This window comes from Natator depressus, chromosome 3 (genome assembly GCF_965152275.1).
Source record: "Natator depressus isolate rNatDep1 chromosome 3, rNatDep2.hap1, whole genome shotgun sequence".
NCBI lineage: Eukaryota > Metazoa > Chordata > Testudines > Cheloniidae > Natator > Natator depressus.
Window position 1 is genome coordinate 134,007,913 of NC_134236.1, and position 26,511 is coordinate 134,034,423.

The 26,511-nt window shown below is 41.9% G+C and overlaps 1 protein-coding gene across 3 annotated transcripts; it reads right to left on the reverse strand.

The window, feature by feature from the left end:
- Positions 1–454: 454 nt before the first annotated feature.
- Positions 455–22,665, reverse strand: RBM34 (RNA binding motif protein 34). 3 transcript variants are annotated; one of them, XM_074948863.1, is made up of 11 exons: positions 22,113–22,186; positions 15,026–15,197; positions 12,179–12,318; positions 10,815–11,049; positions 9,859–9,918; positions 9,232–9,275; positions 8,265–8,348; positions 7,936–7,999; positions 7,808–7,850; positions 1,643–1,761; positions 455–744 (listed from the first exon to the last, which is right to left on the reverse strand). In XM_074948863.1, the coding sequence occupies exons 1-11, from the start codon at positions 22,169–22,171 to the stop codon at positions 472–474; spliced, it is 1,293 nt and encodes a 430-aa protein (XP_074804964.1). In that variant the 5' UTR covers positions 22,172–22,186; the 3' UTR covers positions 455–471. The 3 variants fall into 3 exon arrangements, with proteins under 3 accessions (XP_074804964.1, XP_074804962.1, XP_074804965.1); XM_074948861.1 differs by lacking the exon at positions 22,113–22,186 and adding an exon at positions 22,446–22,657 and having other exon boundaries at positions 456–744; XM_074948864.1 differs by lacking the exon at positions 22,113–22,186 and adding an exon at positions 22,446–22,665 and having other exon boundaries at positions 649–786.
- Positions 22,666–26,511: the final 3,846 nt, after the last annotated feature.

Genomic DNA, 26,511 nt, shown 5'->3' on the forward strand with positions numbered 1-26,511 from the left:
TTTTAGATATACAAGATCTCTCTTTATCCCACATCCAACAAAGTGAGTGAGACTACCTTAACTTACAAGAAGTGTAAATCTGGAAGATAAGCAAATCATTTCCTTTTTCCTGCTTATAATAAATCTTGTTTATATTAAGATAACTGTTGTATGAGTAATTTCACACAGACATCTCCAAGGAAGAACCACCTCTAAAAAGGGAAGCGGCTGAAGAGTAAAGTGTGTCTGGAACCTATACCCTCTTACTATTTCAGTCAAGGGGTATGTTCACAAGTGTCCTTCTAGTGAGTTATATTGCCATTAGGCTGCTGCAGATAACACACACACACACACGAGAGAGCGAGATGAGTTGGCACCACTGTACAACTTTATATGTAAGAAACAGTACTAACAGACCACCTTTCCATTGGAGTTTATTTAAAAAAATTTTTTTTTTTTTTAACAAATTCCAAAATTAGCAATGTGGCAAGATTATTTGTGTTTCCCACCTTTTGTTTTAGTCACACTTTTTGGTCTCTTTGTTTTCTTTTTCAATGGGGTTGCTTTTTCACCAGCAAATGAATTATTGGTATATCTCTTTGTATTTTTTAATGAAGTACCAAATCTGTGCTTTGGACCAGAGTTCTTTACGTTGTCTGAACTTTTCTGGTTTTTCTCCTTCTCAACGCAGCGTTTCACTCTAAGCTTTCTTCCATTCACTTCGGAGTTGTTTAGTTTCAGAGCAAGATGTACAGCATCTGTAGTCTATTAAACCAAACACAGTTTTAAAGGTTGGACGGACGTTACCTATAAAACCAGAAATCTTTTGTATAAATTCTGCTTATGCAAAATTGTAAAATAGAAATCAGTCTGGATAATAGAGCATAGGTATTGTATTCAGGAACACGACCAGACCTCTGTGCAATACATAGTTACTCTCTGACAAATACTAGCTTTGAAAGCCTGATTCAGCAAAACATAGAGACTTTATTCCATGGCCTATATGCCACTAGTATTAAACAGAACTTCCCACTGAAATCAACAGAGTTCCACTTAAAAATCTGACAGCATGTGATGGCTCCATGCAAGGACAACCAAGGGTCCAGTCCTGAAATCAAACAGATAAGTAACAATATTCTTTGTGCAGTCCACAGGATCAGACCTTATACAGGGTTTCTACAGCTTGGTATCAGCCTATTTGTAAAAGTCTTCTCTATGATTTAATGAAGCAGGTTCCATAGGAGTCAGGAAATGTAACGCTATATTTCTTATATCTGTATCAAAGTTAAATATTTTAATAGTATTTTCTTTCAGAAAAGGGGACTGGGCAGAGGGAACAGTTCCTTTGGTAACTGTAAATGGAAAAGACTTCCCTTTCCATGTGCCAAATGACCTCCCCTTTCCACCTTCAAATCACTCCATAAAACTCACCTTCCACTCAGTAGTCCACAACTCCTCTGATGCACAACACTTAGCAGTTTGTGTTGTATCTGCTTAATTTACATTAAATGGCTAAGAGAAGCGACATGTCTCCCTATCTGTCTGTAGAGTGCAGTGTATACTACCATTACTGTGGAAAAGTCAAAAACATAACAAGATTCAGGCAGATCTTCATTTAGTATTTGGAGAACTCCTGGTCTCCCAAAACATTATCTTTCCGTACCTCAAACAGAACATAGCCAAACCCTTTGCCAGTGCCAGTGTTTTTGTCTCTCACAATTCGAACAGCTACTACATTTCCACATTCAGAAAAGTGTTCTCGCACAGTATCATCTTCAATTTCTGCAAGCAAGAGAAGTCACTGTGTGGTTAGGGTTATGTTAATGAAATAGACATAGCTTTAGGAGTATTACCAAAAACTCTGCTATAGTTTAAAATTCATATACACATACACATATATTTTAAATGCTTTAGTTAGGCAAGTAAATTTGATCTGACAGGAAATTATCTACACATTAACAATAGAGAATACATAAACTAGGACATTTATTTTGAAAAGTGCAGATTAAGTTTTAAGAAACAATACGAACACATCATTAAGCAGAAACAAAGGCTAGGTTAAAATGTCAGTTTATCAAACAATTTACATCTGTGGTTTGAACGGAGCTAAAATTATTATTTTTTAAAACGTGAAACAGTTATTTCACTTTCTATAGCTCTGACTTGTGCCTAAGTGATAATCAGTCTAAATGATAATAGGTCTGATGTGACACTTCTTACAAACATAATATACTTGACTGAAGATGCTCCTGGTATAATGATGCCAGTTAGGTGTGAGATTTTTGAATTGACATAGTTAGTTAGACAATCGCTAGTGTGGATGCAGTTCAATTGGTACAGGTTATTTCTCTTCCTGTAGGGGAATAAGCTATATTGCTCTAAGCCTCTTTATACTGGTATAACTGCATCCACACTGGTGGGAATTGTACTACTTTAACTATACAGGTAATCTTAAACGGATACAAAATTTGTGTATGTAGACAAGGCTTCAAGTCCAGTGTCAGTGCACTCTGGAAATAACTGAACTGGTTCTTCTGCAGAAGCAGAAGAAAAAATATTTTTGTAAGTCTTACTAAACAAACTTTAAAAACAGTTACCAGAACATAATTTTTGCACTCTAGATTTTAAGGCAGGTCAACTTTTAGATCTAAGTAACTTGATTGTACTTCTCAAAAAAATTCACAACAACCAGAACTGAAAATGATGTTTTAGCAGCACTAAAGAAGAGATTACTTACCATCTACAGTAACTGGAGTTCAAGGTGTCTGTCCTGATGGATGCCCCACTAAAGGTGCACCGTTCGGTCTGCAGAAGCACCTTAACCATCCTTGTGCCTTGCACTGAGGACATATAGGACTGCAATGGACAAACCACCCTTGGTTCCTTCTCTACTGCAGAATCCCACAGACACAAGACTACAAAGCAGAGCAGAAGGTAAGCAGGTAGTGGAGCACCCATAAGGATAAAAATCTCAAAGAACTCCAGTTACTGTACAAGGTAAGTAACTTCTTCTTCAAATAATGTCCTTATCGATGCTACACTTCAGCTGACTCCCAAGCAATACTCCTTAGAGGAGCTGGGTGCTTTGAAGTAGGATCTAAAATTGATTGGAGGTTGGCAGTCCCAAATAAAATACCTGCCTGGGATGCATGCACTAGAGCACAGTGCTTTGAGAATGCGTGGATTGAGGCACACGTGGCAGTTCTGAAGGTTTCGGCAATAGGAATGTTCTTTAATATGGAAACAAAGGTGGACTGTGATCTGCTGGAACAGACTATAACCCTAGGAGGGCACAGGATATCAGCAGTTTCATGGCAGGAGAACATACAACCAGCAACCCCTTTGGAAAAATCTGTGGGTGGACGTAGGTGTTCCTTTAACTCTGTCTGCAATGGAAACAAATAATCGAGGAGAGTCCCAAAAGGGTCTACTCCTGTTCAAATAGACTGCCTAATGTCCAAGGCATAAAGGATGGCATCAGTATTCCCTCTAATTTTTTACGTCCATGTGCAGAATGAATTTTATGTGCACCAAAATGGAGGTGATGTGTGACACATCACCTTCATATTGGTGCACATAAAATTCATGTGGTGGGGGTGGGCTATGGGCTGGGGCAGAGAGTTGAGGTGTGGGGGGATGAGGGCTCCGGGCTTAATAGGCATCTGTGCGGCCATGCAGCTTAGAGGGAACTTAGGATGGCATCCTCCCTAGACCAATGAAATTGTGTGTGAAAAAACTGACTGATGAACAGCCTGATTTGAAAATCCAAGATGATCTCACACAAAACCAGGGGGAATGTGGTTGGATGGATATCTTGTGTATAAGGAAAACTTGTGGGGAGGGCATCAGCCATCAAAGCCGCTAAAACTCACCATCTCTCCAAGCAGAGGTGATGGTCATGAAGATAGTTTTCTTGGTGGCGAAGTGTAAGAGTGAACCCGTAGCCAAAGGTTCAAAGGGAGGTTTCAGCAGAGAAATAAGGACTAAGTTCAAATCCCAGGCTGGGGTGGGCTCACTGATGTCTGGAAACAGGTTAGATAACCCTTTGATGAACCTAGAAGTTGGAGGGTGAGCAAACACCGGAGAATGGAATGCCACGACGTTCAACAGGCGAACTTAACGGAACTCAGAGAAAGGCCTGCTTTCTTCAGATCAAAAAGGCACTTGCTCTAGGATCTCCAAGAGGGGAGAGTCGGTAGAACACAGGTGTAACATCTCTTCCATTTCTGCAGGTAAGTTTTTCTAGTTGATTCCTTCCTACTGTTCAACAGAACCTCTTGAACCTCTCTGGAACAGGAAAGTTCTGTCCCCAGAAGCCAACCAGGTAACAAGCCTTGAGTCATACAGTGTTCAAGTTGGGGTGAAAATTGTTTCCTGAGTCCCGACTGAAAAGGTTGCGTGTTAATGGAAGACTGATAGAAGGGCGAGAGGAGAGACGAATTAGGTATACTAACCACACCTGTCCCTGCCAAGTTGTTGTAATTAAGATGACCATGGCTCCATCCTGCTTGATTTTGATTAAAACTCTGAGAATGAGAGATGTCGGAAAATAGGCATACATTAGGTTCTTCGACCAGGACATGAGAAAGGCATCTCCCAAGGAATGGTAACCTTGCCTCCCCTTGAGCAAAACTTTGCACACTTCCTGGTGGTGGTAGTGGCAAAGAGATCTATTTCTGGAAAACCCCAAATGAGAAATATCTGTTCTAGTAATTGGTATTGTGTTCTCACTCATGATCCTGAAAGTAGTTGCTGCTGAGAACTTCTGCTACCATGCTTTGGAGGCCAGGTAAGTAAACAGCTTGAAAATGTGGTGGGCTGTCCACCAGTTCCATAACTACAGTTTCTGCACAAAGGGAAGGGGTCTCGCTCACCCCTGACAATTTACGTAGTACGTACTGGCCCTGTTGTCTGGTCGTTATTAGTACAGATTGTGCTTTGATCATAGGAAGAAAGTGTTGGCAGGCATTCTTGATGGCCCTGAGCTCCAGAAAGTTTATATGGAGGGAAGATTCCTAGGCAGTCCCCCTACCCTCAATAGTATGTTCCTGAAGATGAGCCCTGAATAATAGACTCCTGAAGATAAGGCATAAAAGACATGCACCAAAAACTATGGTGATAGTGGGAGATAGAGGGGCGAAGAGGATTCCTAAGCAGACTTTACCTGGATTCTTCCACCAGTCGAGAGAGACTAGCACATAGGAAGAGCTTGTTCAAACTGCGTCTGTTGGGAGTATAAACCATTCTGAGCCAGACCCAGAAGCAGCGTAGTTGTAACCGGGCATGTCATGGGACAAAGGTGCATGCTGCCATGTGACTGATGAGCTGCAGACAAGACCTGGCAGTTACCTGAGGGCTCATGTGGACTTGCATAATCAAATCTGCCACAGTAAGAAATCTGTCCTTGGATAGGCAAGCTCTGCACATTGAAGCATGAACTCTATTGGCTAAACAGGTAAGAGAGGACTTTTTGGTACTGAGCTGAAGTCCTAGCATGCCGAACAGAGTTGTAGCTTTTTAGACAGTAGCTTGGACTTGGGTGTAAGAGCTTCCTTTGAGTAACCAATCGCCACCATGACCAAAAAGTCTGAGCCCCCAGTGGGAAAGTAATACTTTTTATTTGATCTCTTCAAAATTGGAGGTGCATAAACTGGAGTTTGCCAAATTATCTTGGCAGGCTCCAGCAATACCTCATTTATGGGAAAAGCTACTTGATTGGAAGATGGTGTATGAAGAATGCCCAAAAGTCTATGCTGCATCTCTTGGACTTCTTTCAAGGGGATATGGAGAATGTCAGTGACTCTCTTCATCAAATCTTGAAATTGCTTGAAATCATGTGTGTGTGTTACCATGGGGAAAGGAGGGCATAACTGCTTCATCTGGGAGGTCCGAAGAAATATCCGTTTGAGGGATAGTTTCCTTATCAGTTCTTTTTGCTTTGTCTTCAAACAACTCCTCCTGTGGTGGGGACTGATGTGAGGGGAGGGGAGGGACAGAAGAGTGCTCTTTCTGATCCTCAATTTGAGAGCTAAGGGCTCTGGAGAAATGTTGATGGTAGGCTACCCAAGGATCCAATATGGCTGTTAGAGAGGGTCATAAATAAAGGGAATGAGGCACCCAAGGTTTGTCATACCAAGGGGGATGTGGAACGGCTCAAGGCTTTCTGTGTCTAAAGGGTCCCTTGAAGAGAAGGTTCCAAGAGAGCCAGGCCTGGACTGATCATAGAAGGAACCTTGTACAGAAATTTGGGAGTCAGAAGAACTGTTGTCTCCACAGTCCACAGGGGTGGCATGGATGAGAGGAGAGGGGGAGACAACGGTGGAGTAGTAGGTTGTCTGTCCATTCCCATGGACACTGGAAAATCAGTTGGTTCCAATGAGTGATTTGTTACCAGGGACAAACTAGGCTATGCTACTGGGAGACTCTTCCTGCACTGAACAATGGAGACTCAAGTTCACTGGAGACTAATAGGTCTCTGGAGAATCTGAATTCAGGCAGTACCAGGTGGATCTGTGTAGAAACTTGATGAGTCTCAGCAGTGGAAACAACCTGCAGTACCAAGAGTGGTGCAGAGTGTGCTGGTACCAGTTGATTGTGGTTCCCAGATCCATCAGTCAGCAATGAGGAAGTGGAGTTGCAGTCAGTACTGTCTTCCTTCATGCAGAGTCTCTAGAGTCCCTAGCACCTGCATCATGCTTAGATGGTACCAAGGTATGCTTCGGTACCCTTGCGGTTTAGCTGTACTCAAGGTTTAGATGTAGAGGGACCCTGGGTTCGGAGGCCACTTGAAGCCTCAGTGGTAACCTTTGTGGGACTGGAGGTCTCCAGTACAGAAAGTCTCTTAGGGCCATCTTCTTTCTGAGGAGATTTGGAGCTCCTCTTGGCAGATGATTTGGCACTATCACCTGTAGGTCTCTCTTGTGAAGATCTGGAAGGTGATTCAGCTGCAGAGGTTGTTGGGATGCTGTAGTCACTTGAAGGCTGGTGTAGAGGGAGGGTATCTGGGCCTGGGTCTGATGCAGCTCACAGGGGCATTCCATCATGAGCCGTCAGTTCTCTCTCTTTCCTGGAACTCTAGAATCCCGAGCTGATTTTTCACTTACATGGCATGTGAGTATCCCCAAGCAGCTGATACAGTTTGAATGGCTCTCATTAACTGGCAAGTGAGGCAATACTTGAACCCTGGGGATTTAGGCATGCCCCATGGAAAAAGGGGAAGGAGAGTTCCTCCAGGAAGAAACTAAAAGCCTCTCAGACTATCACCCCCCCCAATAAAAATAAACTGTTAAATCTAATCTATTAGTATTAATTAAACTAAAGACTGACTACACTATAAAGCACAAACTAGATAGCTAAATAAACAGGCACCACTAGACACTATGTCTGAGGCCAAGGTGGTTGAGAAGGAACTCAGTGTGGTTTGTCTATCACAGCCCTATATACTCTCAATACAGAGCATGAGGATAGCTAGGGTGCACGTGAAGACCAGACGGGCACTGCTACCAAAAATCCCTGATCAAAGATACAAAAGGTGCATGTGCACCTGAAGTGCAACACCCACAGGGACATTACTCAAAAAAGAAGGTGAAAAACAATGTATTCACATAGTTTGCTACAAATGTATAACCACCGATAATGTTGCCATTTCACAGTTAAGTTTTAGAATAGGTTATCTAATGTTGAAGTTTTTTTAATATTTAGGTATCTATATACATTACCCTAAATCTTAACAAGTATTACAATCAACATAAGCGTCAATTATTTAACATTTACTGAAGAAATAAAATTATGGAATATTGACTGAATGTGAACATCCATTTAAACTTACCATATGAGAGATTTCCCACAAATATAGACCTCTTATTGTCATGCTAAAAACAACAAAAAAAGAACAATAAGCTACTAGGTTGTAGGCAAATACAGAAAAGTTCTTCTGAAATCTTGTTTATTACTTACAGAAGTGGCTTTTGAAGCAAGGTCAACTCTGATGTGAAATCCACTGGCAATTTGAGTTCCATTTCTATTGTAGCACAAGAAAAAAAGGAAAGCTATTAGAACACAAACAGAAATGGCCAATGAATGACTAAAATGTCTGGATTACAACCTATCACTGGTCTCAAACATAACATTCTTAACAAAGGCAGTTTAAAAAAACGTTAGACAAAAGTGCTTTTATTTTGAGTCAAACACAATAAACTAGACAATTCATACTTGTAATCTGACATCTGGTAAACCCATTCTCACAAAATATAATGCCATTAATGAGGAACAAAAATGAAACATACCTTTTAAGAGCTTTAGTGGCAGCACCTTCTTCCTTAAAAACCACATAAGCATTAATATATTTCATATTAGGATGCATCTTATGCCTGAAGAGAGAGACAGAAAGTTTACCCTATTTAAGCAATTCTTATGTCGTCCCCTCTCCCCCCCCCCCCCCATGGTCCTGTGCACATGTCCTGCAAGCCTTGATGTAATTTAAGGTAATGACCTCAGTTCTCTCAAATATACAATTAGCCTGGGGATTGTGCCCCAAACAGCAGTATCTACCACAGTAGCCAAAGGACCTTTACCCCCTCTTTAACAGTTATCTTTTTCAGAGCCAGTTTCTGCAACTTGCTGGGCATCCTCAACCCCTAATGAAATCCCCAAGAATTGAGAATTCTTAGTACCTTGCAGGATCTGGTCTTTAGTAAAGAGAAACACTTGTGTTGTAGCAAGTGATTATCTACAGCAGAAAAAACTACTTGTAGGAATTTAAGAAGTTTGTATCACAGAAATCATGGAATGCCTATTTATACTGAGTTTGTGGTTTACTACAACAATCTGTAACCCAATACCCCTCCTTTTTGTCCTATAACTGCACAGGTAGTAATGGATCACTCTACCTTGAATGGTCCCTTACAATATGTGCTAACGACTTATGCTAAACAATCTGTTCCACCTTGCATTTTGCTGTGACACTGGGAGTTCCTTTCCCAGACTTGAAGAAGAGCTGTGTGTGGCTTGAAAGTTTGTCTCTCACCAACATAAGTTGTTTCAATAAAAGATACTACCTCACCCACCTTGTCTATTTTACATACACATAGAGTTGATTATAATTGTTTTAAAAGATAAAACCATACAAAATAAAAGAAAGGAAGGAAACAATCATGACCAAGTGTGTGTGTATATATAACATCATTAAAGCTTTAAAAAAAAAGGGGGGTTTCCCCTTTAGCAATAAAATCTGAAACTCAAAGGAGAACCTACTTTATGGCTGCTAACTTTTTGGATAAAGTATCCTCTGCTGGAACCTTCAAGACAAAAAAAAGCATTAGCTGAAATGCCTTACTGTGCTTATCAATCTATTTCAAATATTTGTGGAGGAAGTTCAACAGGTATTTCCACCCAAAGTAATATAGCCTCTCTATCAGGCAAAATTATTCAAACAACAATTAGGGGAAATTCCAAGGAAAACCTTAAAATGATAAAGGATGAAATTCAGTTGGTTTAGTTTGTTTGTTGCATTCTAGCATGGTGATTTTAATTTATACACAGCACTGATTTACAATGAAATTGCTATCTCTGTAAAATGTCCTCTAAATCTGTTATGGTACTTCAGTCAAAGATTATCTTTAGCAAAACAAGCAACAATATTGCAGACATTTTTCTCCCAAAGAGAATGTGGTTACAATGTAATCAAGTGTTGTTATAGGAAGAACAATGTGTGTTGACAGCAAGGTCTACCGCAGAAGCCAGCTCTCAAAAGGCTTAATTTAAGTATTTCTAAGTCAAGAAATATGGCTAGTGAACTAATAAAGATATAAGATGTATGAATGCTATCCTTTACGATTACACAACTGCTTTTATCATATAACGTAAGAGGAAAGAACATACCAAAGAACGGAATCGAATTGATTCTATCTGTCCATATTCCTTAAAAAATGACTTCAGCATCTAAACAAAAATTACATGTATTTTTAGTCCATTTTTTCAACCCAGTAATATGAATTATTAGTGCTGAATAAGAAAGCATTTTTATTTCACTCATATAACCCTATTATTTCTATGAATTACTATTACTATAAGATAGATAAGGGAAAAGTTCAAAATATCTTGTAGAGCAGCTTTTGCTCTGTCAAAAGCAGGAAAAATACTGAGTGCAAAAACTGAATTCAGCACTCTGGCTGTTTAAATACAAGGAACATCTATAAGATTGTAAGAGTATGATCCTTATTTATTTTCTTTAACCATCAAAATTATTCCTTGGGTTCCAAATTCTCTGCAGACTCCAGATGATGAAAGAAAAAGAAGCTGGTCTGGATTTAGCCTCTCTCACCCACCTCGCTCCATGCTCCTGGTATTTATTTGAAATTTGCACATTTTATATCATATAACAGGAATTTCTAGACTCAAATGCAAAAAACCCATATATAATAGAGCAACCTATTTAATCCTAATTTCTCCTATTTCTCTGCTACTGGTAGTAAAGAAGCAAAACACGGATCAATTTAAAATACACAATTTGTTAGAAGTAACAGTGGAAGATTGTATATTTAGTAAAAAACTAGACAACCAGTGTGTATATAATATAACTATATATAGGAAAATGCAGATATATATTCTTCTTTTAAGAGAAGTATCTACGGTCCAGAAAACGACCATTTGGTTAATTTCAGCAAGGGAGAAATTCATTAACTGTACAGGGAAGCAGGGTAATTATATACAAAGTAGTGCCTAATGCAGAAAATACATGAAGATATTTTCTCTCTAGCATCTTTCAGTCATAAGTGTCAGTTTTCAGACAACTGTCCTTTTCAAGTTGAGCGTGTACCTTTAAACTATTCACTTACCTGTACAGTACAGCTGATAGGTAAATTCCCAACAAACACAGTTCTCTGATTCTTTAGTATCTCCTCAGCTTCATTAATTTGACTTTTCTTCGTGCACTGTTTTACATCCATTTCATTAGCTGAACTAGCAAGGTTTTTGGTGACAGCTTGAGATGTTCTATTTTTTAGCTTCTGTTTGACCTTGATCCCTTTTTCCTCCTCCTCCTCCTCATCTGCCTGTTCCAATGCACACTCTCTTTGGCACAAGTGAAAAACACAACCGGATGATTGTTATGAAAAGCTTGGATTTTTTCAGTCACAAAAGAGAGTTGTAATTGTTCTTAAATTGTATTTATAAATGAAATTGTACAGGTGCAATAACAAGACAACTTCCATTTTTAATGGAAGGACTGAAATGTTATATATACTAAGCAAAAAACAAACAAACTGACTCATAACCCTGAAAGTGATTATTTACCGGTGTATTGACTGGTCATTATTGCAATTTGATAGGTGTGACTGAGTAGATAGCAAAAGTAAATCAATCTGATACAAATTAAAATTTTAAAAGAAACTGAATTATTTTACCTAAATTAAGACTAAAAGTGAGTTGTTGTCTTTCTAACATTCAGGGCAAACACAATCCGTTGGGGAAGTTTTCTGTCTACATGCTACTAGATCTTAGTCTATCCAAGACATATACCAAAAAGGTTATGTGAACAATAACTGACATCTATTCAGTTTTAAAAGCAGCCTCTCAAATGTTATGGATGACGTCAGCAGAAACGGATATGGAAGCTGTCAGTTAAAGATGCAACAAATGCGTCAGAGAGCATATAGGGTGGTAACTGTATTTCTAAATGCTGGAACTGAGCGAATTTCATTGTCACCAGGCTAATATAAAGAATAACTTTTTCATCACTGGAATGGTAGTACCTCGCTCACACATACATTTCTAAGGGAATAGACAACATAACAGAGGGTTGCTCTGCCTCTCGGGTATGGGATTGCTAAGAGAAGAAAGTCATGGACAGCCTGCTCATCTACCAGCACATCTCCTCTTTGGGATTTAGGCTTCTTTCTTGTATAAAGCAGACTGTAACCTTAGGGAACACACCTCCTGCAAGAGGACACCTTAGTCCATGCCTCTCAGGGTAGGGGACTAATGTTCCAGACAGTCTCTGCCCTTAACTGCCAAAGGGTGAGGCATTTTATTCCCTATTGGACAGTCTATATGAAATTATCCATAGTCTCTTTAAAGTCAAGATTAGAAATAGTAAAACAGAACAAATAAGCATTTTATTCTCTGACATAACTATAACACCAAGATTCTGACCTATCTACGTGAGGCTAGGCTGCATCGTCTTTAAAAAATGTTTACGTACCTGTTTGCCAACTTTTTCTCTGCTATAGACAGTTTGTTCTTTTTGGCTTTCTTCAGTTTTATAGGAGGTTCCCGTTTAGTAGATGAGCTCTGAGCTTCTGTTGCCCTTTCCACTTCTGTATGCTTTCGTTTCTTATTCTCCTAAAAAGAAAAAAAAAAAAAGTATGGTGTATAGAAGTTTATTTCTTTAATATATGACCTGTTACAAAACAGAAAAGTTATTACATAATAACCTCCTCATTTTATGACACACTGCAAAGCCATTCCAACGTTTTCTACCATGTGATCAAAAAAAAGAAAATTCATTTTCAACACCTACAGAATATATGACATCCAAGTACATTCAACGACGAAATACTTAAGTACACAGCAGAATCTTCCTTTTTTTAAAATTTTAACTGAGGTCTTGGAGGACATCCAGAACGTTGATGCAATCAAGGGTTCTTAAATTTAAATAAAAATGTCTGCAGTCTTGCAGCACAGAAATGAATTCAGAACAAGAATACTCTCTAGAGTACAATGGTCTCTTTAGTACAACTGTTTTTACCATTAAGAAAAAGGTGAAGATCAAAACTATTCAATCAAGATAAAATTTAAGTAAACTTTTAAGTTTTCGTGAACTTCTGGTAGCTCATTTCTAAGTTGGCCATTTCAGGTGGCACAGACGTAGATATTTATACTGTTCTAACAGATACTCAAGATGAGGTTTGAAAGTGATCTCTCAAACTCCCAGACCACTGGAGACAGTGATTTCATGAAGGGACCAAGCTCAGTTGATAGGAGTATGATGTGACCCATACTTTTCTTGGGGCCAAATCCTTCCTTTACATACTGTAAAGTATAAATCAGGGCAGATTCATGGATAAGAGATCACTGAGAAACTGTATCTCATGCTCCTTGGAGACAAGGCAAGAAAAGTGTTGCGTTGGCCCAAGTCTGTTACAAAACCACTTAAACAGTTCTGATGAAGCTGGCATAGGTATTTTTAAAAGCCTTTTTGTTCAGCAAGTCTGCAAAGAAACAACAATCGCTAATGTATTACATGACACTTAAGGCTTATCATTATTGTACTGCTGCTGTTTACTAAATTTTTTAATGTCACCTGATTTTCCTCAATTTGCATAGGACCATAAATAAAAATAATACTCGCAAACATGGAAGAATATTAATGTGCTGTGCATCTACATATTATTCCTTGATTGTTTTAAAGAAAAAAGTCCATATGTCAGAAACAGACATTACTCCCATCTTAAGATAAAGAAAAGTCATTAAACTGTCATCGCTCGGTCTCTGTAATACATGCATGAGCAGACAAAAGTAAAAATGGCATCACTTCTACAGCTTGTCATGCCGATGAAGTATTGTTGTTTCTGTGATAATTTAATCTAGACGCAGTAGTAGTGCCAATATTACTGCAAAGGTTAGTTTATACATTAGCTTACAATTGGATTGGAGAACCCATAAAGTTTGTAATTCATCTTGGTTTTGGGGTAAATTCACTTGAAGAAATGAACACAGTCATTGTAATTTTTTGCACTATATATGTAAGCAGAACTTTACCTCCTCTGATTAATTAAATGCTGCCAACTACTTTAATTTTTATATTTTATGTTAATTTTCCTTTTAAAAACTTGATAAAAGTTTTTCCTAGCACTTTGTCAGCTCCCATTTATATTGTTTTAAAAGTAAACTAAAACATTACTTAACTTCTATTTATTGCATAACCACCATTTTCAAATTCAACTGAAACCACAGATATGTAGCAAATGCTAAATTAATAAAGGATCTGATAACAAGCAAAACTGATCATATTGTGCATTGACAGTATGTCTAATATAACTTCTAAACCTTAATGATTTGATTCAATAGGGAAAGTTTTTCAGTGGACAACAGTCTGGATGTATCATATACCAATCAAATGCTCATAATGCATAGATGTCAAAAAAGAGTCAAAGGTTTTTCAAATCACTCAACTGATGACCATCTGACAACAAACCAGAAGCCAGTTTGCTTACTTTGTAGGAGTCATCTGAATGTGAGTTGTCTTACAAAGCTATTAAGGGCAGAAATTGCTGTTTAGCAAGTAAAGTTTTCTGTAATTCTTTCATTCCATTTTCTTCTTTTTGCGGAAATAAAATAAAATTTGATCTTTTATACAAGTTCTATAACAGCTTATAAATAATTACTGAGGAAATGATAAGATACCACAACTACCCCAGCACCCGCCAAAAATACTAACATTTGGGACGATGAAATGAGGAAATATGATGGCATGCAGAATAACCACAACAGTGTATTAGTTACACTCTATCATATGCCAGGCCCTTAGCTAGTTTTAAGTACAAAAGCGCAACATATTGTCTTTTATTAATCTAATAATCAGATATGGTTAACTCCGTGAAGCCAAGGGCACTTACTGGTCTTTAATGAACTGACAAAGGACCTGTAAGGAGTGCTTCATCACTATTATATCTATATGTTTAAATTATTTGTTCCCTCTCCCCACTTACATGTACTGTTTTGTTTGTTTTTATTTTGATGAAGACATTATTAGTCCTCTTGCTTCCTTCGTGGGAACAGAAGATATATATGGAAAGCTGCCACTACTTCCTTCAACTGTCAGACAAGTTAGTTTTCTGATATATGGATTTTATTTATATTCACAGTCCTCATCAGATGAGGAGCACTGGTCAGATACTTGAAAACTGGGAGTTAGATCCCAGCGTTCCAAGAAGTTTTCAATGGACTCTGCCTGGCCTAAAGGAAAAACCAAAATCATTTCTTATGAGAAGGGTCATTAATTTACAATGAATAACTATATATACATATATATTAAAAAGTTACTTACTCTTGGCACAGCAACAAACACTGGCTGTGTTTCAGACTCAGAAGTATTAAAAAGATGTGCCAAGGGGTGTGGTCTGCATGTTGTGGACTTATTTTGAAACAAACTGTTGACAACTTGTCCAATGACGTAGTCTTCAGATGATGCACCTGCTTCATTTCTCTCACATTCCTTGCTATTAAAAAAAGGAGAAGAAATTGTTCATCTGGTGTCATTCAATACTGCTAAAGGTCTCAGTGTCGCCAGTGCTAGTCTAACTTTAGGTTTTAGGAGGTGCAACAGATTTAGAGAACCAACTCCAATATTTTCAGGAAAATAGATCACTTGCACACTTATAATTCTAACTATTTCCTAAAACAATACAGGTAAAGACAAAAATTTTCAAAATGTTGCATGAGGAAATAACCACCATAGCCAATAACAAATGAGTTGTGGCTAAAACACTTTCCAATTGTTCAAAAGCTTTAAGGGAAACTATTTTGTAAATTAAAGCATCAGTTATCTCAAACACACTATACCGTGTGTTAAAAGCTGCAAAAATCTAAAAGAAATTAAACAACTTAGTGCTGAATTTCTTAAGACAAATAATCTTGTAGATGAGGAAATTAATTGAAGAAAAAAATTAAGAGCTAAGCAACTACATCTTGAATGACATTTTGACAGGGGAGCAGAGTGGGCATAACTGTTCATAAATATGTGGATGCGTCAATAATACAGGAAGTGTAAGCATTAACAATACTTCACATTTCTAGAAAACTTTCCAGCTAAACGTTATTTGCAAATAACATCAGAAACAAGAAGCCTGCCAAACAATTGGAGGGGCCACCAAAGATAAAGGCACTACAGGATCACTCAAAGAAGATAAGGTCATTGCAGAGAAGCTAAATGAATTGTTTCCACTGGCGTTCACTGTAGACGATCTGAGGGAGAGTCCCATACCTAAGCCACTCTTTTTTAGAAGACAAATCTGAGGAACTGTCCCAGATTGATGTGTCAGTAGAGATGGTTTTGAAACAAATTAATAAACTAATCAGTAATAAGTCACCAGGACCAGACAGTATTCACCCAAGAATTCTGAAGGAACTCAAATATGAAATTGCAGAACTACTAACTGTGATATGCAACCTATCGCTTAAATCAGCCTCTGTACCAGATGACTGGAGGATAGCTAATGTAACACCAATTTTTAGAAAAGCCTCCAGAGGTAATCCTGGCAATTACAGGCTGGTAAGCCTAACTTCAGTACCAAATTGTCTGAAACTATAGTAAAGAACAGAATTAACACACACATAGATAAACACAATATGTTGGGGAAGAGTCAACACAGCTTTTGTAAAGGGAAATCATGCCTCACCCATCTATTAGAATTCTTTGAGGGAGTCAACAAACATGTGGATATAGTTTACTTTCAGAAAGCTTTGACAAGGTCCCTCACCAAAGCCTCTTAAGCGAAGCAAGCAGCCATGGGATAAGAGGGAGGGTCCTTTCATGGATCAGTAACTGGTTAAAAAGATAGGAAACAAAGGACAGAAATAAGTGGTCAGTTTTCACAGTGAAGAGAGGTAAATAGTGGGGTCCCCTGTGCTATTCAACACATTATAAATGATCTGGAAAAGGGGGTGAACAGTGAGGTGGCAAAGTTTGCAGTCAATACAAAATTACTCCAAGTAGTCAAGTCCAAAGCTGACTGCAAAGAGTTACAAGGGGATCTCACTAAACTGGGGGACTGAGCAACAAAATGGCAGATGAAATTCAGTGCTGATAAATATAAAGTAATGCTCACTGAAAAACATAATCCCAACTATACATACAAAATGATGGGGTCTAAATTAGCTGTTCCCACTTAAGACAGAGATCCTGGAGTCAGGGTGGATAATTGTCTGAAACCATCTGCTCAATGTGCAGTGGCAGCCAAAGAAGCTAACAGAATTAGGAACCATTAGAAAAGGGATAGATAATAAGACAGAAAATATCATAATGTCACTATATAAATCCTACACCTTGAATACTGTTTGTAGTTCTGATTACTCCATCTCAAAACAGATAAAAGAACTGGAAAAAGTACAGAGAAGGGGAACAAAAATTATTAGGGGTATGGAACAACTTCCATATGAGAAGAGATTAAAATGACTCAGACTGTTTATCTTAGAAATGAGATGACTAAGGGGGGATATGACAGAGGTCTATAAAATCATGAATGGTGTACAGAAAGCGAATAGGGAAGTGTTATTTACCTCTCTTCACATAATACAAAAACCAGAAGTCACCTAATGAAAATAACGGATTTAAAACAAACATAAGGAAGTACTTCTTTACACAATGCATAGATAATCTGTGGAACTCATTGCCAGAGGATGTTGCCCAGGACAAAAGTATAATTGCATTAAAAAAAGAATTAGAAAAATTCATGGCAGTTAGGTTCATCAATAGCTATTAGCCAAGATGGTCAGGGATGCAATCCCATGCTCTGGATGTCCCTAAACCTCTGACTGCCAGAAGGTCAACTGGACAACAGTGGATGGATCACTCTAACCGTAAGCATTCATGGACACAGGACTGTTCTCTCGGGATGGACTTCACCTGAGTAGGGAGGGAAATAGACTTCTAGGATGGAGGCTAGCACAACTGATTAAGAGACCTTTAAACTAGGAATTTGGGGGAGATGGTTGGCGGATGTCCAGGTAATCTCCATGCCGGATTTTAACACTGAGAGGGAAGAAAACGAAGTAAGAAAGGATACAGCCGTGGGTAGGAGAATGGACATAAGGAGGAAGGGTAGTGTAGATACCAGTCTAATAGGTGATACTGGCGGTAGAATGTCTGTGCCCAGTCGGATAAAGAACGTGAGCGAAGCCAAACAGCAAAAATTAAGATGTTTGTACACTAATGTGAGGAGCCTAGGTAACAAAAGGGAGGAACTAGAGCTCCTGGTGCAGGAAGTGAAACCAGATATTATAGAGATAACAGAAACATGGCGGAATAGTAGTCATGACTGGAGTACAGGTATTGAAGGGTATGTGTTGTTTAGGAAAGACCGAAATAAAGGCAAAGGTGGTGGAGTAGCATTGTATATCAATGATGAGGTAGAATGTAAAGAAACAAGAAGCGATGGAATGGATAAGACAGAGTCCATCTGGGCAAAAATTACACTGGGGAAGAAAACTATAATAGCCTCCCCTGGGATAGTGCTTGGGATGTTCTATAGACCGCCAGGATCCAATTTAGATATGGATAAAGACCTCTTTAATGTTTTTAATGAAATAAATACTAATGGGAGTTGTGTGATCATGGGAGACTTAACTTCCCAAATATAGACTGGAGGACAAGTGCTGGTAATAATAATAGAGCTCAGATTTTCCTGGATGTGATAGCTGATGGATTCCTTCACCAAGTAGTTGCTGAACCAACAAGAGGCGATGCCATTTTAGATTTGGTTTTGGTGAGTAATGAGGACCTCATAGAAGAAATGGTTGTAGGGGACAACCTTGCTTCGAGTGATCATGAGCTAATTCAGTTCAAACTAAATGGAAGGATAAACAAAAATAGATCTGCGACTAGGGTTTTTTATTTCAAAAGGGCTAACTTTAAAAAATTAAGGAAATTAGTTAGGGAAGTGGATTGGCCTGAAGAACTCATGGATCTAAAGGCAGAGGAGGCCTGGAATTACTTCAAGTCAAAGTTGCAGAAACTATCAGAAGCCTGCATCCCAAGAAAGGGGAAAAAATTTATAGGCAGGAGTTGTAGACCAAGCAGGATGAGCAAGCATCTCAGAGAGTTGATTAAGAAAAAGCAGAAAGCCTACAAGGTGTGGAAGACGGGAGGGATTAGCAAGGAAAGCTACCTTATCGAGGTCAGAACATGTAGGGATAAAGTGAGAAAGGCCAAAAGCCATGTAGAGTTGGACCTTCAAAAGGGAATTAAAACCAATAGTAAAAGGTTCTATAGTCATGTAAATAAGAAGAAAACAAAGAAAGAAGAAGTGGGACCGCTAAACACTGAGGATGGAGTGGAGGTTAAGGATAATCTAGGCATGGCCTAATATCTAAACAAATACTTTGCCTCAGTCTTTAATGAGGCTAATGAGGAGGTCAGAAATAATGGTAGGATGACAAATGGGAATGAGGATATGGAGGTAGATATTACTACATCCGAGGTAGAAGCCAAACTCGAACACCTTAATGGGACTAAATCGGGGGGGCCCAGATAATCTTCAAGAATATTAAAGGAACTGGCACACGAAATTGCAAGCCCATTAGCAAGAATTTTTAATGAATCTGTAAACTCAGGGGCTATACCGTGTGACTGGAGAATTACTAACGCAGTTCCTATTTTTAAGAAAGGAAAAAAAAAAAAAAAAAGTGATGTGGGTAACTACAGGCCTGTTAGTTTGACATCTGTAGTATGCAAGGTCTTGGAAACATTTCTGAAGGAGAAAGTAGTTAAGGACATTGAGGTCCATGGTAACTGGAACAAAATACAACATGGTTTTACAAAAGGTAGATTGTGCCAAACCAACCTGATCTCCTTCTTTGAGAAGGTAACAAATTTTTTAGACAAAGGAAACACAGTGGATCTAATTGATCTCGATTTCAGTAAGGCATTTGATACGGTTCCACATGAGGAATTATTAGCTAAATTGGAAAAGATGGGATCAACATGAAAATTGACAGGTGGACAAGGAACTGGGTGAAGGGGAGACTACAATGGGTCACACTGAAAGGTGAACTGTCAGACTGGAAGGAGGTTACTAGTGGAGTTCCTCAGGGATTGGTTTTGGTTTTAATCTTATTACTGACCTTGGCACAAAATGTGGGAATGTGCTAATAAAGTTTATGGATGACACAAAGTTGGGAGGTATTGCCAATACAGAGAAGGATCGGGATATCATACAGGAAGATCTGGATGACCTTGTAAACTGAAGTAATAGTAATAGGATGAAATTTAATAGTGAAAAGTGCAAGATCATGCATTTAGGGATTAATGACAGAAAATTTTATAAGATGGGGACGCATCTCTTGGAAGTAACAGAGGAGGAGAAGGACCTTGGAGTATTGGTTGATCACAGGATGACTATGAGCTGCCAATGTGATATGGCTGTGAAAAAAGCTAATGCGGTCTTGGGATGCATGAGGCAAGGTATTTCCAGTAGAGATAAGGAGGTGTTAGTACCGTTATACAAGGCACCGGTGAGACCTCATCTGGAATATTGTGTGCAGTTCTGGTCTCCTATGTTTGAGGAGGATGAATTCAAACTAGAACAGGTATAGAGAAGGACTACTAGGATGATCCGAGGAACGGCAAACCTGTCTTATGAAAGGAGACTCCAGGAGCTTGGCTAGTTTAGCCGAACCAAAAGAAGGCTGAGGGAAGATATGATTGCTCTCTATAAATATATCAGAGGGATAAATACCAGGGAGGGAAGAGGAATTATTTAAGCTTAGTACCAATGTGGACACAAGAACAAATGGATATAAACTGGCCATTGGGAAGTTTAGATTTGAAATTAGATGAAGGTTTCTAACCATCAGAGGAGTGAAGTTTTGGAACAGCCTTCCAAGGGGAGCAGTGGGGGCAAAAGACATATCTGGCTTCAAGACTAAGCTTGATAAATTTATGGAGGAGATGGTATGATGGGACAGCCTAATTTTGGCAATTAATTGATCTTTGAGTATTAGCGGTAAATATGCCCAATGGCCTGTGAAGGGATGTTAGACGGGGTAGGATCTGAGTTACTACAGAGATTTCTTTCCTGGGTGTCTGGCTGGTGAGTCTTGCCCACATGCTCAGGGTTTAGCTGATCGTCATATTTGAGGTCGGGAAGGAATTTTCCTCCAGGGCAGATTGGCAGAGGCCCTGGGGGTTTTTTGCCTTCCTCTGCAGCGTGGGGCATGGGTCACTTGCTGGAGGATTCTCTGCACCTTGAAGTCTTTAAACCACGATTTGAGGACTTCAATAGCTCAGACATAGGTTAGGGGTTTGTTACAGGAGTGGGTGGGTGAGATTCTGTGGCCTGTGTTGTGCAGGAGGTCAGACTAGACGACCATAATGGTCTCTTCTGACCTTAAAGTCTATGATTCTATGTTCTATTCACTCTGGCATCGGCCACTGTTGGAAGCCAGGATACTGGGCTAGATGGACTATTGGTCTGTCTCACTATGACCATTCTTATGTTCTTATTGGTATAGCTACAAATGTCCACTAATGTGTCAGAGAGGATAAGGTTTTTGTTATGTTGGTGAGAGACAAATCTTCAAGCTTAGCAGAGCTTTTCTACCTCACCCACTTTGTTTCTCTCATATCCTGGGACCCACCTTAGCTACAACACTGCAAATACTAAGGAGTCGATCCACACTAGAGTTTATCTTGTAGCACAGAGATCCCTAAATCCAGTGGATTTAGTTACTCAATGATGGCCCTTTACTATGGAAAACCTTGGGTGCCATAGGGCTGCAACAGAAGCTCCTAACCAACCTCCTTTTGGCCTCTCTAGCCTAGGGAGCATGGCCAGAGCATCCTGGCAGCAGCAATGTCCCGTAGGCAACTGCCACAAGAGACTGCATTCTAAGATCTCTTCTAACTTGCAGGAAGGGTATGAAACAAGACTGACACCTGGGTAGCCCCACAATAAGGGGACTGTAAAAGCACTTTAAAGTCAACTCTGCATTCTTGTAGCTTATGTAGGCTATACCGTATCATTTTCCAAGACGCATCTTTTCTTTGTGCTTGCTATCGATCCCATATACACAGCTGGCAAATTATATCTTTAGATGACAGTTAAAGTCATATACTATAGTTAGGCTTAGCAGCATTTGATTTTTTCTTATATGTAATTTGACACGTTTGTTAGGTTTTTTTTCCAGATCAATTTCAATTTTCAGTTGTGCAAAGTTACAGTGGGGCTCTGAGACTTACGGAGTGACAGCGCCCTGCACACTACCGAGGGGGCGGTGGGGGGGGAGCACGAAAGGGAATCCGGGGCTCTAAGACTCTGCAGGGACCAGCTGTGTGGTGCTGACGTAAGCAAGACCTGCACGAACAACGCAGGTCGGAGGCGTCTCACGCCGGCTCCTCGTGCCAACGCGGGACTCACCCTCGCCCCGACGTGACTCGGGACGCCCCCTGCCGACGGGATTTCTCCTCCCCCCTCATGGGGCTGCGCAGCGGGCGGGTCCCTGGATTTCTCCTCCCCGGGGCTGGGAACGGTGACGCGCCATCCCCCCCACCCCCACTCCTGGGTAGGAGGCAGCAGACAAGGGACAGGCGGGACTGGGGGCACCCGAACCCCCGCGGCAAACAGCGGCCGTTCCAGCTCGCTCCCCGCTTAGTCGAGGCCTCGGACACGGAGCGCACGCGCGGGGGCCGGGGGGGGGAGGGGCGGGCGACGGTTGGTGATTGAGAAGGGGTGTGGGCCGCGCGCTCTCACCCTGCTCCGCGCGGCGCGGGCCTTGGAGCTTTCGCCGCTTGAGAAGTTTTCATCTGGGTGGGAGGGGGGAGTTCCATTTAGACTCGACCCTCGCTCCGGGAAGCGCCGCGGCAGGCGAGCCGCGAAGCGCGCGACCCAAACCCAGCGAAATGACGTTACTTTCGGCGTGCTGGTGGGTCAGGCTGAAGCGTTAGCGCGCCCCTAGCGGGGAGCGAAAGCGAGGCTGCTATGGGCGTGAGCCAGCGCACTTCCCAAGGGCCCGCCCCAGGGGTGGAGCCGCGCGCGCCCGTAGGCAGCGCCCGCCCGAAGCTGAGCCCCAGGGCCCGGGATTTTTCTGCTCCGGGGCCCTGCTTGTACCCCGCGGCTGCAGTCCGCCCGCCTGACGCCTTGGTACGGCGCTGTCAGGCCCCGCCAGCGGCCCTCGGCCGTGGGGAGCGGAGGCCAGCTGCCCGGAGGGTGCCTGGCAGTGCCCAGTGCGCGGGACTCACGCCCCTGCCCGTGGTGAGCGCTGGCGCGTCCGTGGGCTGCCCCGACCAGAGCAGGGTCCCCGCTTCGCCCGTCAGGGGCCGTTCGCTCTAGCGGAGACACAGGGCGGGGAGACCCGCCTCTCACTCCCTGTCTCAGGCGCAGCGCCCGGCCCGTCCGGCGCCACAGCAGCCGGCGGATGAGACGGTGCGGGCACGCGTGGGTCTGTCTGGTAGAGCAGCCTGCTGGGGAGCCCGGCTGACGGCGCCTCCTGCCCTGGCCCAGCGGGGGAATGTGCCTGTGGCAAGATGCGGCGGCGCATTCTCCTTCCGCCTCTGGAGGCGCGATACCAACGTCGGGCCTGGCCCCAGCGGCAGGGCGGGTTTATTTTATTGCCCTTGTCAGTGGCTGTGGTTTCTTTGGGGCTCTGAGGATTTGTTAAATTTCTGCCCCCTTTGACAAATGCGCAGGAGTGGGGTGTGGCTCTGGTAAAGGAGCACGTTTAACAAAAGGCACTACAGCATCATCGCAGGCTAGCCGGGGGCTGAGGGGACGATTCACTGTTTTTTTTACTATCTGACCTAGGACAAATCTATTCTAGTATTTCTAGCGCTTCTCTGAGCCTGAAAGTGACTCTAGGACTGGAGTCTGGGAAAAGGAGGATGATCCTGTGGTAGCATGTGGAACAAAACAACTCTCAACTGAATACCTACTGGGCACGGAAAATAAAAAGTATTGTAATGAGGCGTCCTTCAAGAAGGAACTGTAAAAGGAAAGATCGCAACCTGTCCCTAATATCTAAGGCAGGGGTTGGCAACCTTTTAGAAGTGGTGTGCCGAGTCTTCATTTATTCACTTTAATTTAAGGTTTTGCGTGTCAATAATACATTTTAACGTTTTTTAGAAGGTCTCTAGCTATAAGTCTATATATTATATAACTAAACTATTGTATGTAAACAAGGTTTTCAAAATGTTTAAGAAGCTTCATTTGAAATTAAATTAAAATGCTAACCTTATGCTGCCGGCCTGCTCAGCCCACTGCCAGCCTGGGGTTCCATTCACCTAGGCTGGCAGCAGGCTGAGCGGGGCCAGCGGCCGGGACCCCAGACCAGCAGTGGGCTGAGCGGGGCCAGCGGCCGGGACCCCAGACCAGCAGTGGGCTGAGCGGGGCCAGCGGCCGGGACCCCAGACCAGCAGTGGGCTGAGCGGGGCCAGCGGCCGGGACCCCAGACCAGCAGTGGGCTGAGCGGCTCAGCCCACTGCCTGTCTGGGGTCCATCCGCCAGCTCCTGCCAGCCAGGGTCCCAGCTGCTGGGCCCGCTCAGCCCTGCTGCCAGTCTGGGGTCCCGGCCCTGTCCACATAAAGTACTTACCTTCTCCCTGGTTCTAGCCATTCTCTTCCTCTCTCTGCACTGAGATGAGGGTGGAAGTGCGCCGAGAACAGGGCTGGGGGTAAAGGAGCAGGCTGGGGGTTGGGGTGCAGGGTCTGTCCAGGAGCTAGAATGAGGGAGGGGGCTCAGGGTTGGGGCAGCAGGTTTGGGTGTGGAGCACTTACCTGGACAGCTCCCATTTGGTGCAAGGGGTGCAGGTGGGAATGTGGGGGTGTGTGCAGGAGCTCCCATTTGGTGCTCAGGGTGGGGATGTGGGGGGTGCATGAGTCAGGGCATGGGGTGTGTGAGTAGGGTGCAGGAGTCGGGGCTGGGTATTTGTGGGGGGTGCCGGAGTCAGGGCACGGGGCTAGGGTGTGTGGGTGGTGCAGCGGTCAGGGCAGAGGGCTGGGTGTGTGTGAGGGGGGTGCAGGGGTCAGGGCAGAGGGTTGGGGGGTTCAGGGGTGGGGGTTCAGGAGTGAGGGCAGAGAGTGTGTGAGGCGGGTGCAGGGGTCAGGGCAGAGAGCTGGGGATGTGGGCTGGGGTCATGGGGGTGCTCCCAGCCTCCTGCCCTGAGTGGCTCATGGCAGGGGGCTGGAGGGGATATGCCGATTCCACCCCCTTCCCCAAGGTCCCCGGAGCAGAGAGCTGCTGCAGCTCCGCTTTTCCCTCTCCCCCTCTGTAGCAAGGGCCATCAGCTGATCGGCCACAGGGAGGGAGAGAAGGAGGGGCAGGAACCCAGCATGCCTGGGGAAGAGGCTGGGGGAAGGGGAAAGCTTGCTTGCCCTGCAAGGAGAGGGCGGGGGGCAGAGAAGGCTGGGCCGGGCCGGATTTTTAGTGGCATGCTGCTGTCTGCTGGGGTCCCCAGCCGACAGCAGTGTGCCATTAAAAATTGGCTTGCGTGCCATCGGCTGCTGACCCCTGATCTAAGGTCTTCAGAACCAGGGGACCGTTCCCTTCCTCTGTCATGTTTTGATTGGAGAGAGTCATCTACTTATGTTAATTTTCTACCTATGTTAATTTCTTGCTTTGATCATTTTATTTGAATATTCACGTCTGTTTGACACGTGAGAAAACAGGTATTCCTGGAAATTCAAACACAATATTCACATTATTACAAATAACCTGTGTCCTCAAAACACTGATTTTAAATGATTGGCACCCACTGAATAAATTTTTGATATGGATCCCACTACCAGAGGGTTGCAACCTGCTCTCTCTTAATAAGGCTCTTCATTACAAGACTGTCAGATATTCAGTAAGTACAAATCCTTGTCTCTCAATCTTCCAGTACAAACATTATACTCTATCAGATCCCTTACCATAACACAAAAACTCATCTCCTGGAAGCAAACTTGCACAGGATTCATTTACACACCAACTTCATTTTCTTTGCACAAATACATATTACATTTTCTGTACTTGCTATGTTACACTATATTTAGGCTTGAAGGGATTAGATTTTATTAGTAAATGTCAATTTTGCCATACACACAAACCAATGAAAGGTATTTATATCAATAATTGAAATTTACATATAAGCAGAGTAAGAAAAATGCTGCTTGAGAATTCATTTGAGTTTAAGGATATTTATATTGTATATTTGATCTGTTGACAAATTGTGTTTAAAGTTATAAAGTTTTAACTTTTTGAATCTCACCATCTACTGTCATCAGTCTCCCCCACCATAATTTTGCAAAATTGAAAATTTAAATTGACAATCTAAAAAATGCTTAAAAATAAATGTCAATGTTATTTTAAAAAAATCAAATTCAGGCAAGCCTAACTATAGCATATGACTTTGACAGTCATCTAAAAGTATACAAAATATAAGCTGTCACAGCTGCGTATATAGTATAGATAGCAAGTACGAAGAAAAGATGGTTCTTGGAAGATTATGCAATGTATACACTATAGCCTAAGTGAACGACAGGGATGCAGTTGACTTAAAGGTATCTTTACAGTCTCCTGATTGTGGGGCCATCCAGGTGTCAGTTTTGTTCCATGCCCTTGCTGCAAGTTAGAACTGATCGCAGGATGATGTCTCTTGTGCCAGTTGCCAATGGGACATTTCTGCTACCAGGGATGCCCTGGCCATGCTCATGCTAGAGAGGCCAAGAGGAGCTTGGTTAGGAGCCTCAACTGCAGCTCTGTGGCACCCAAGGTTTTCCACAGGCAAGGGCAATCAACAAGGGACTACATCTGCTGGATTTAGGCAACTCTTGTGTTGTGGGAC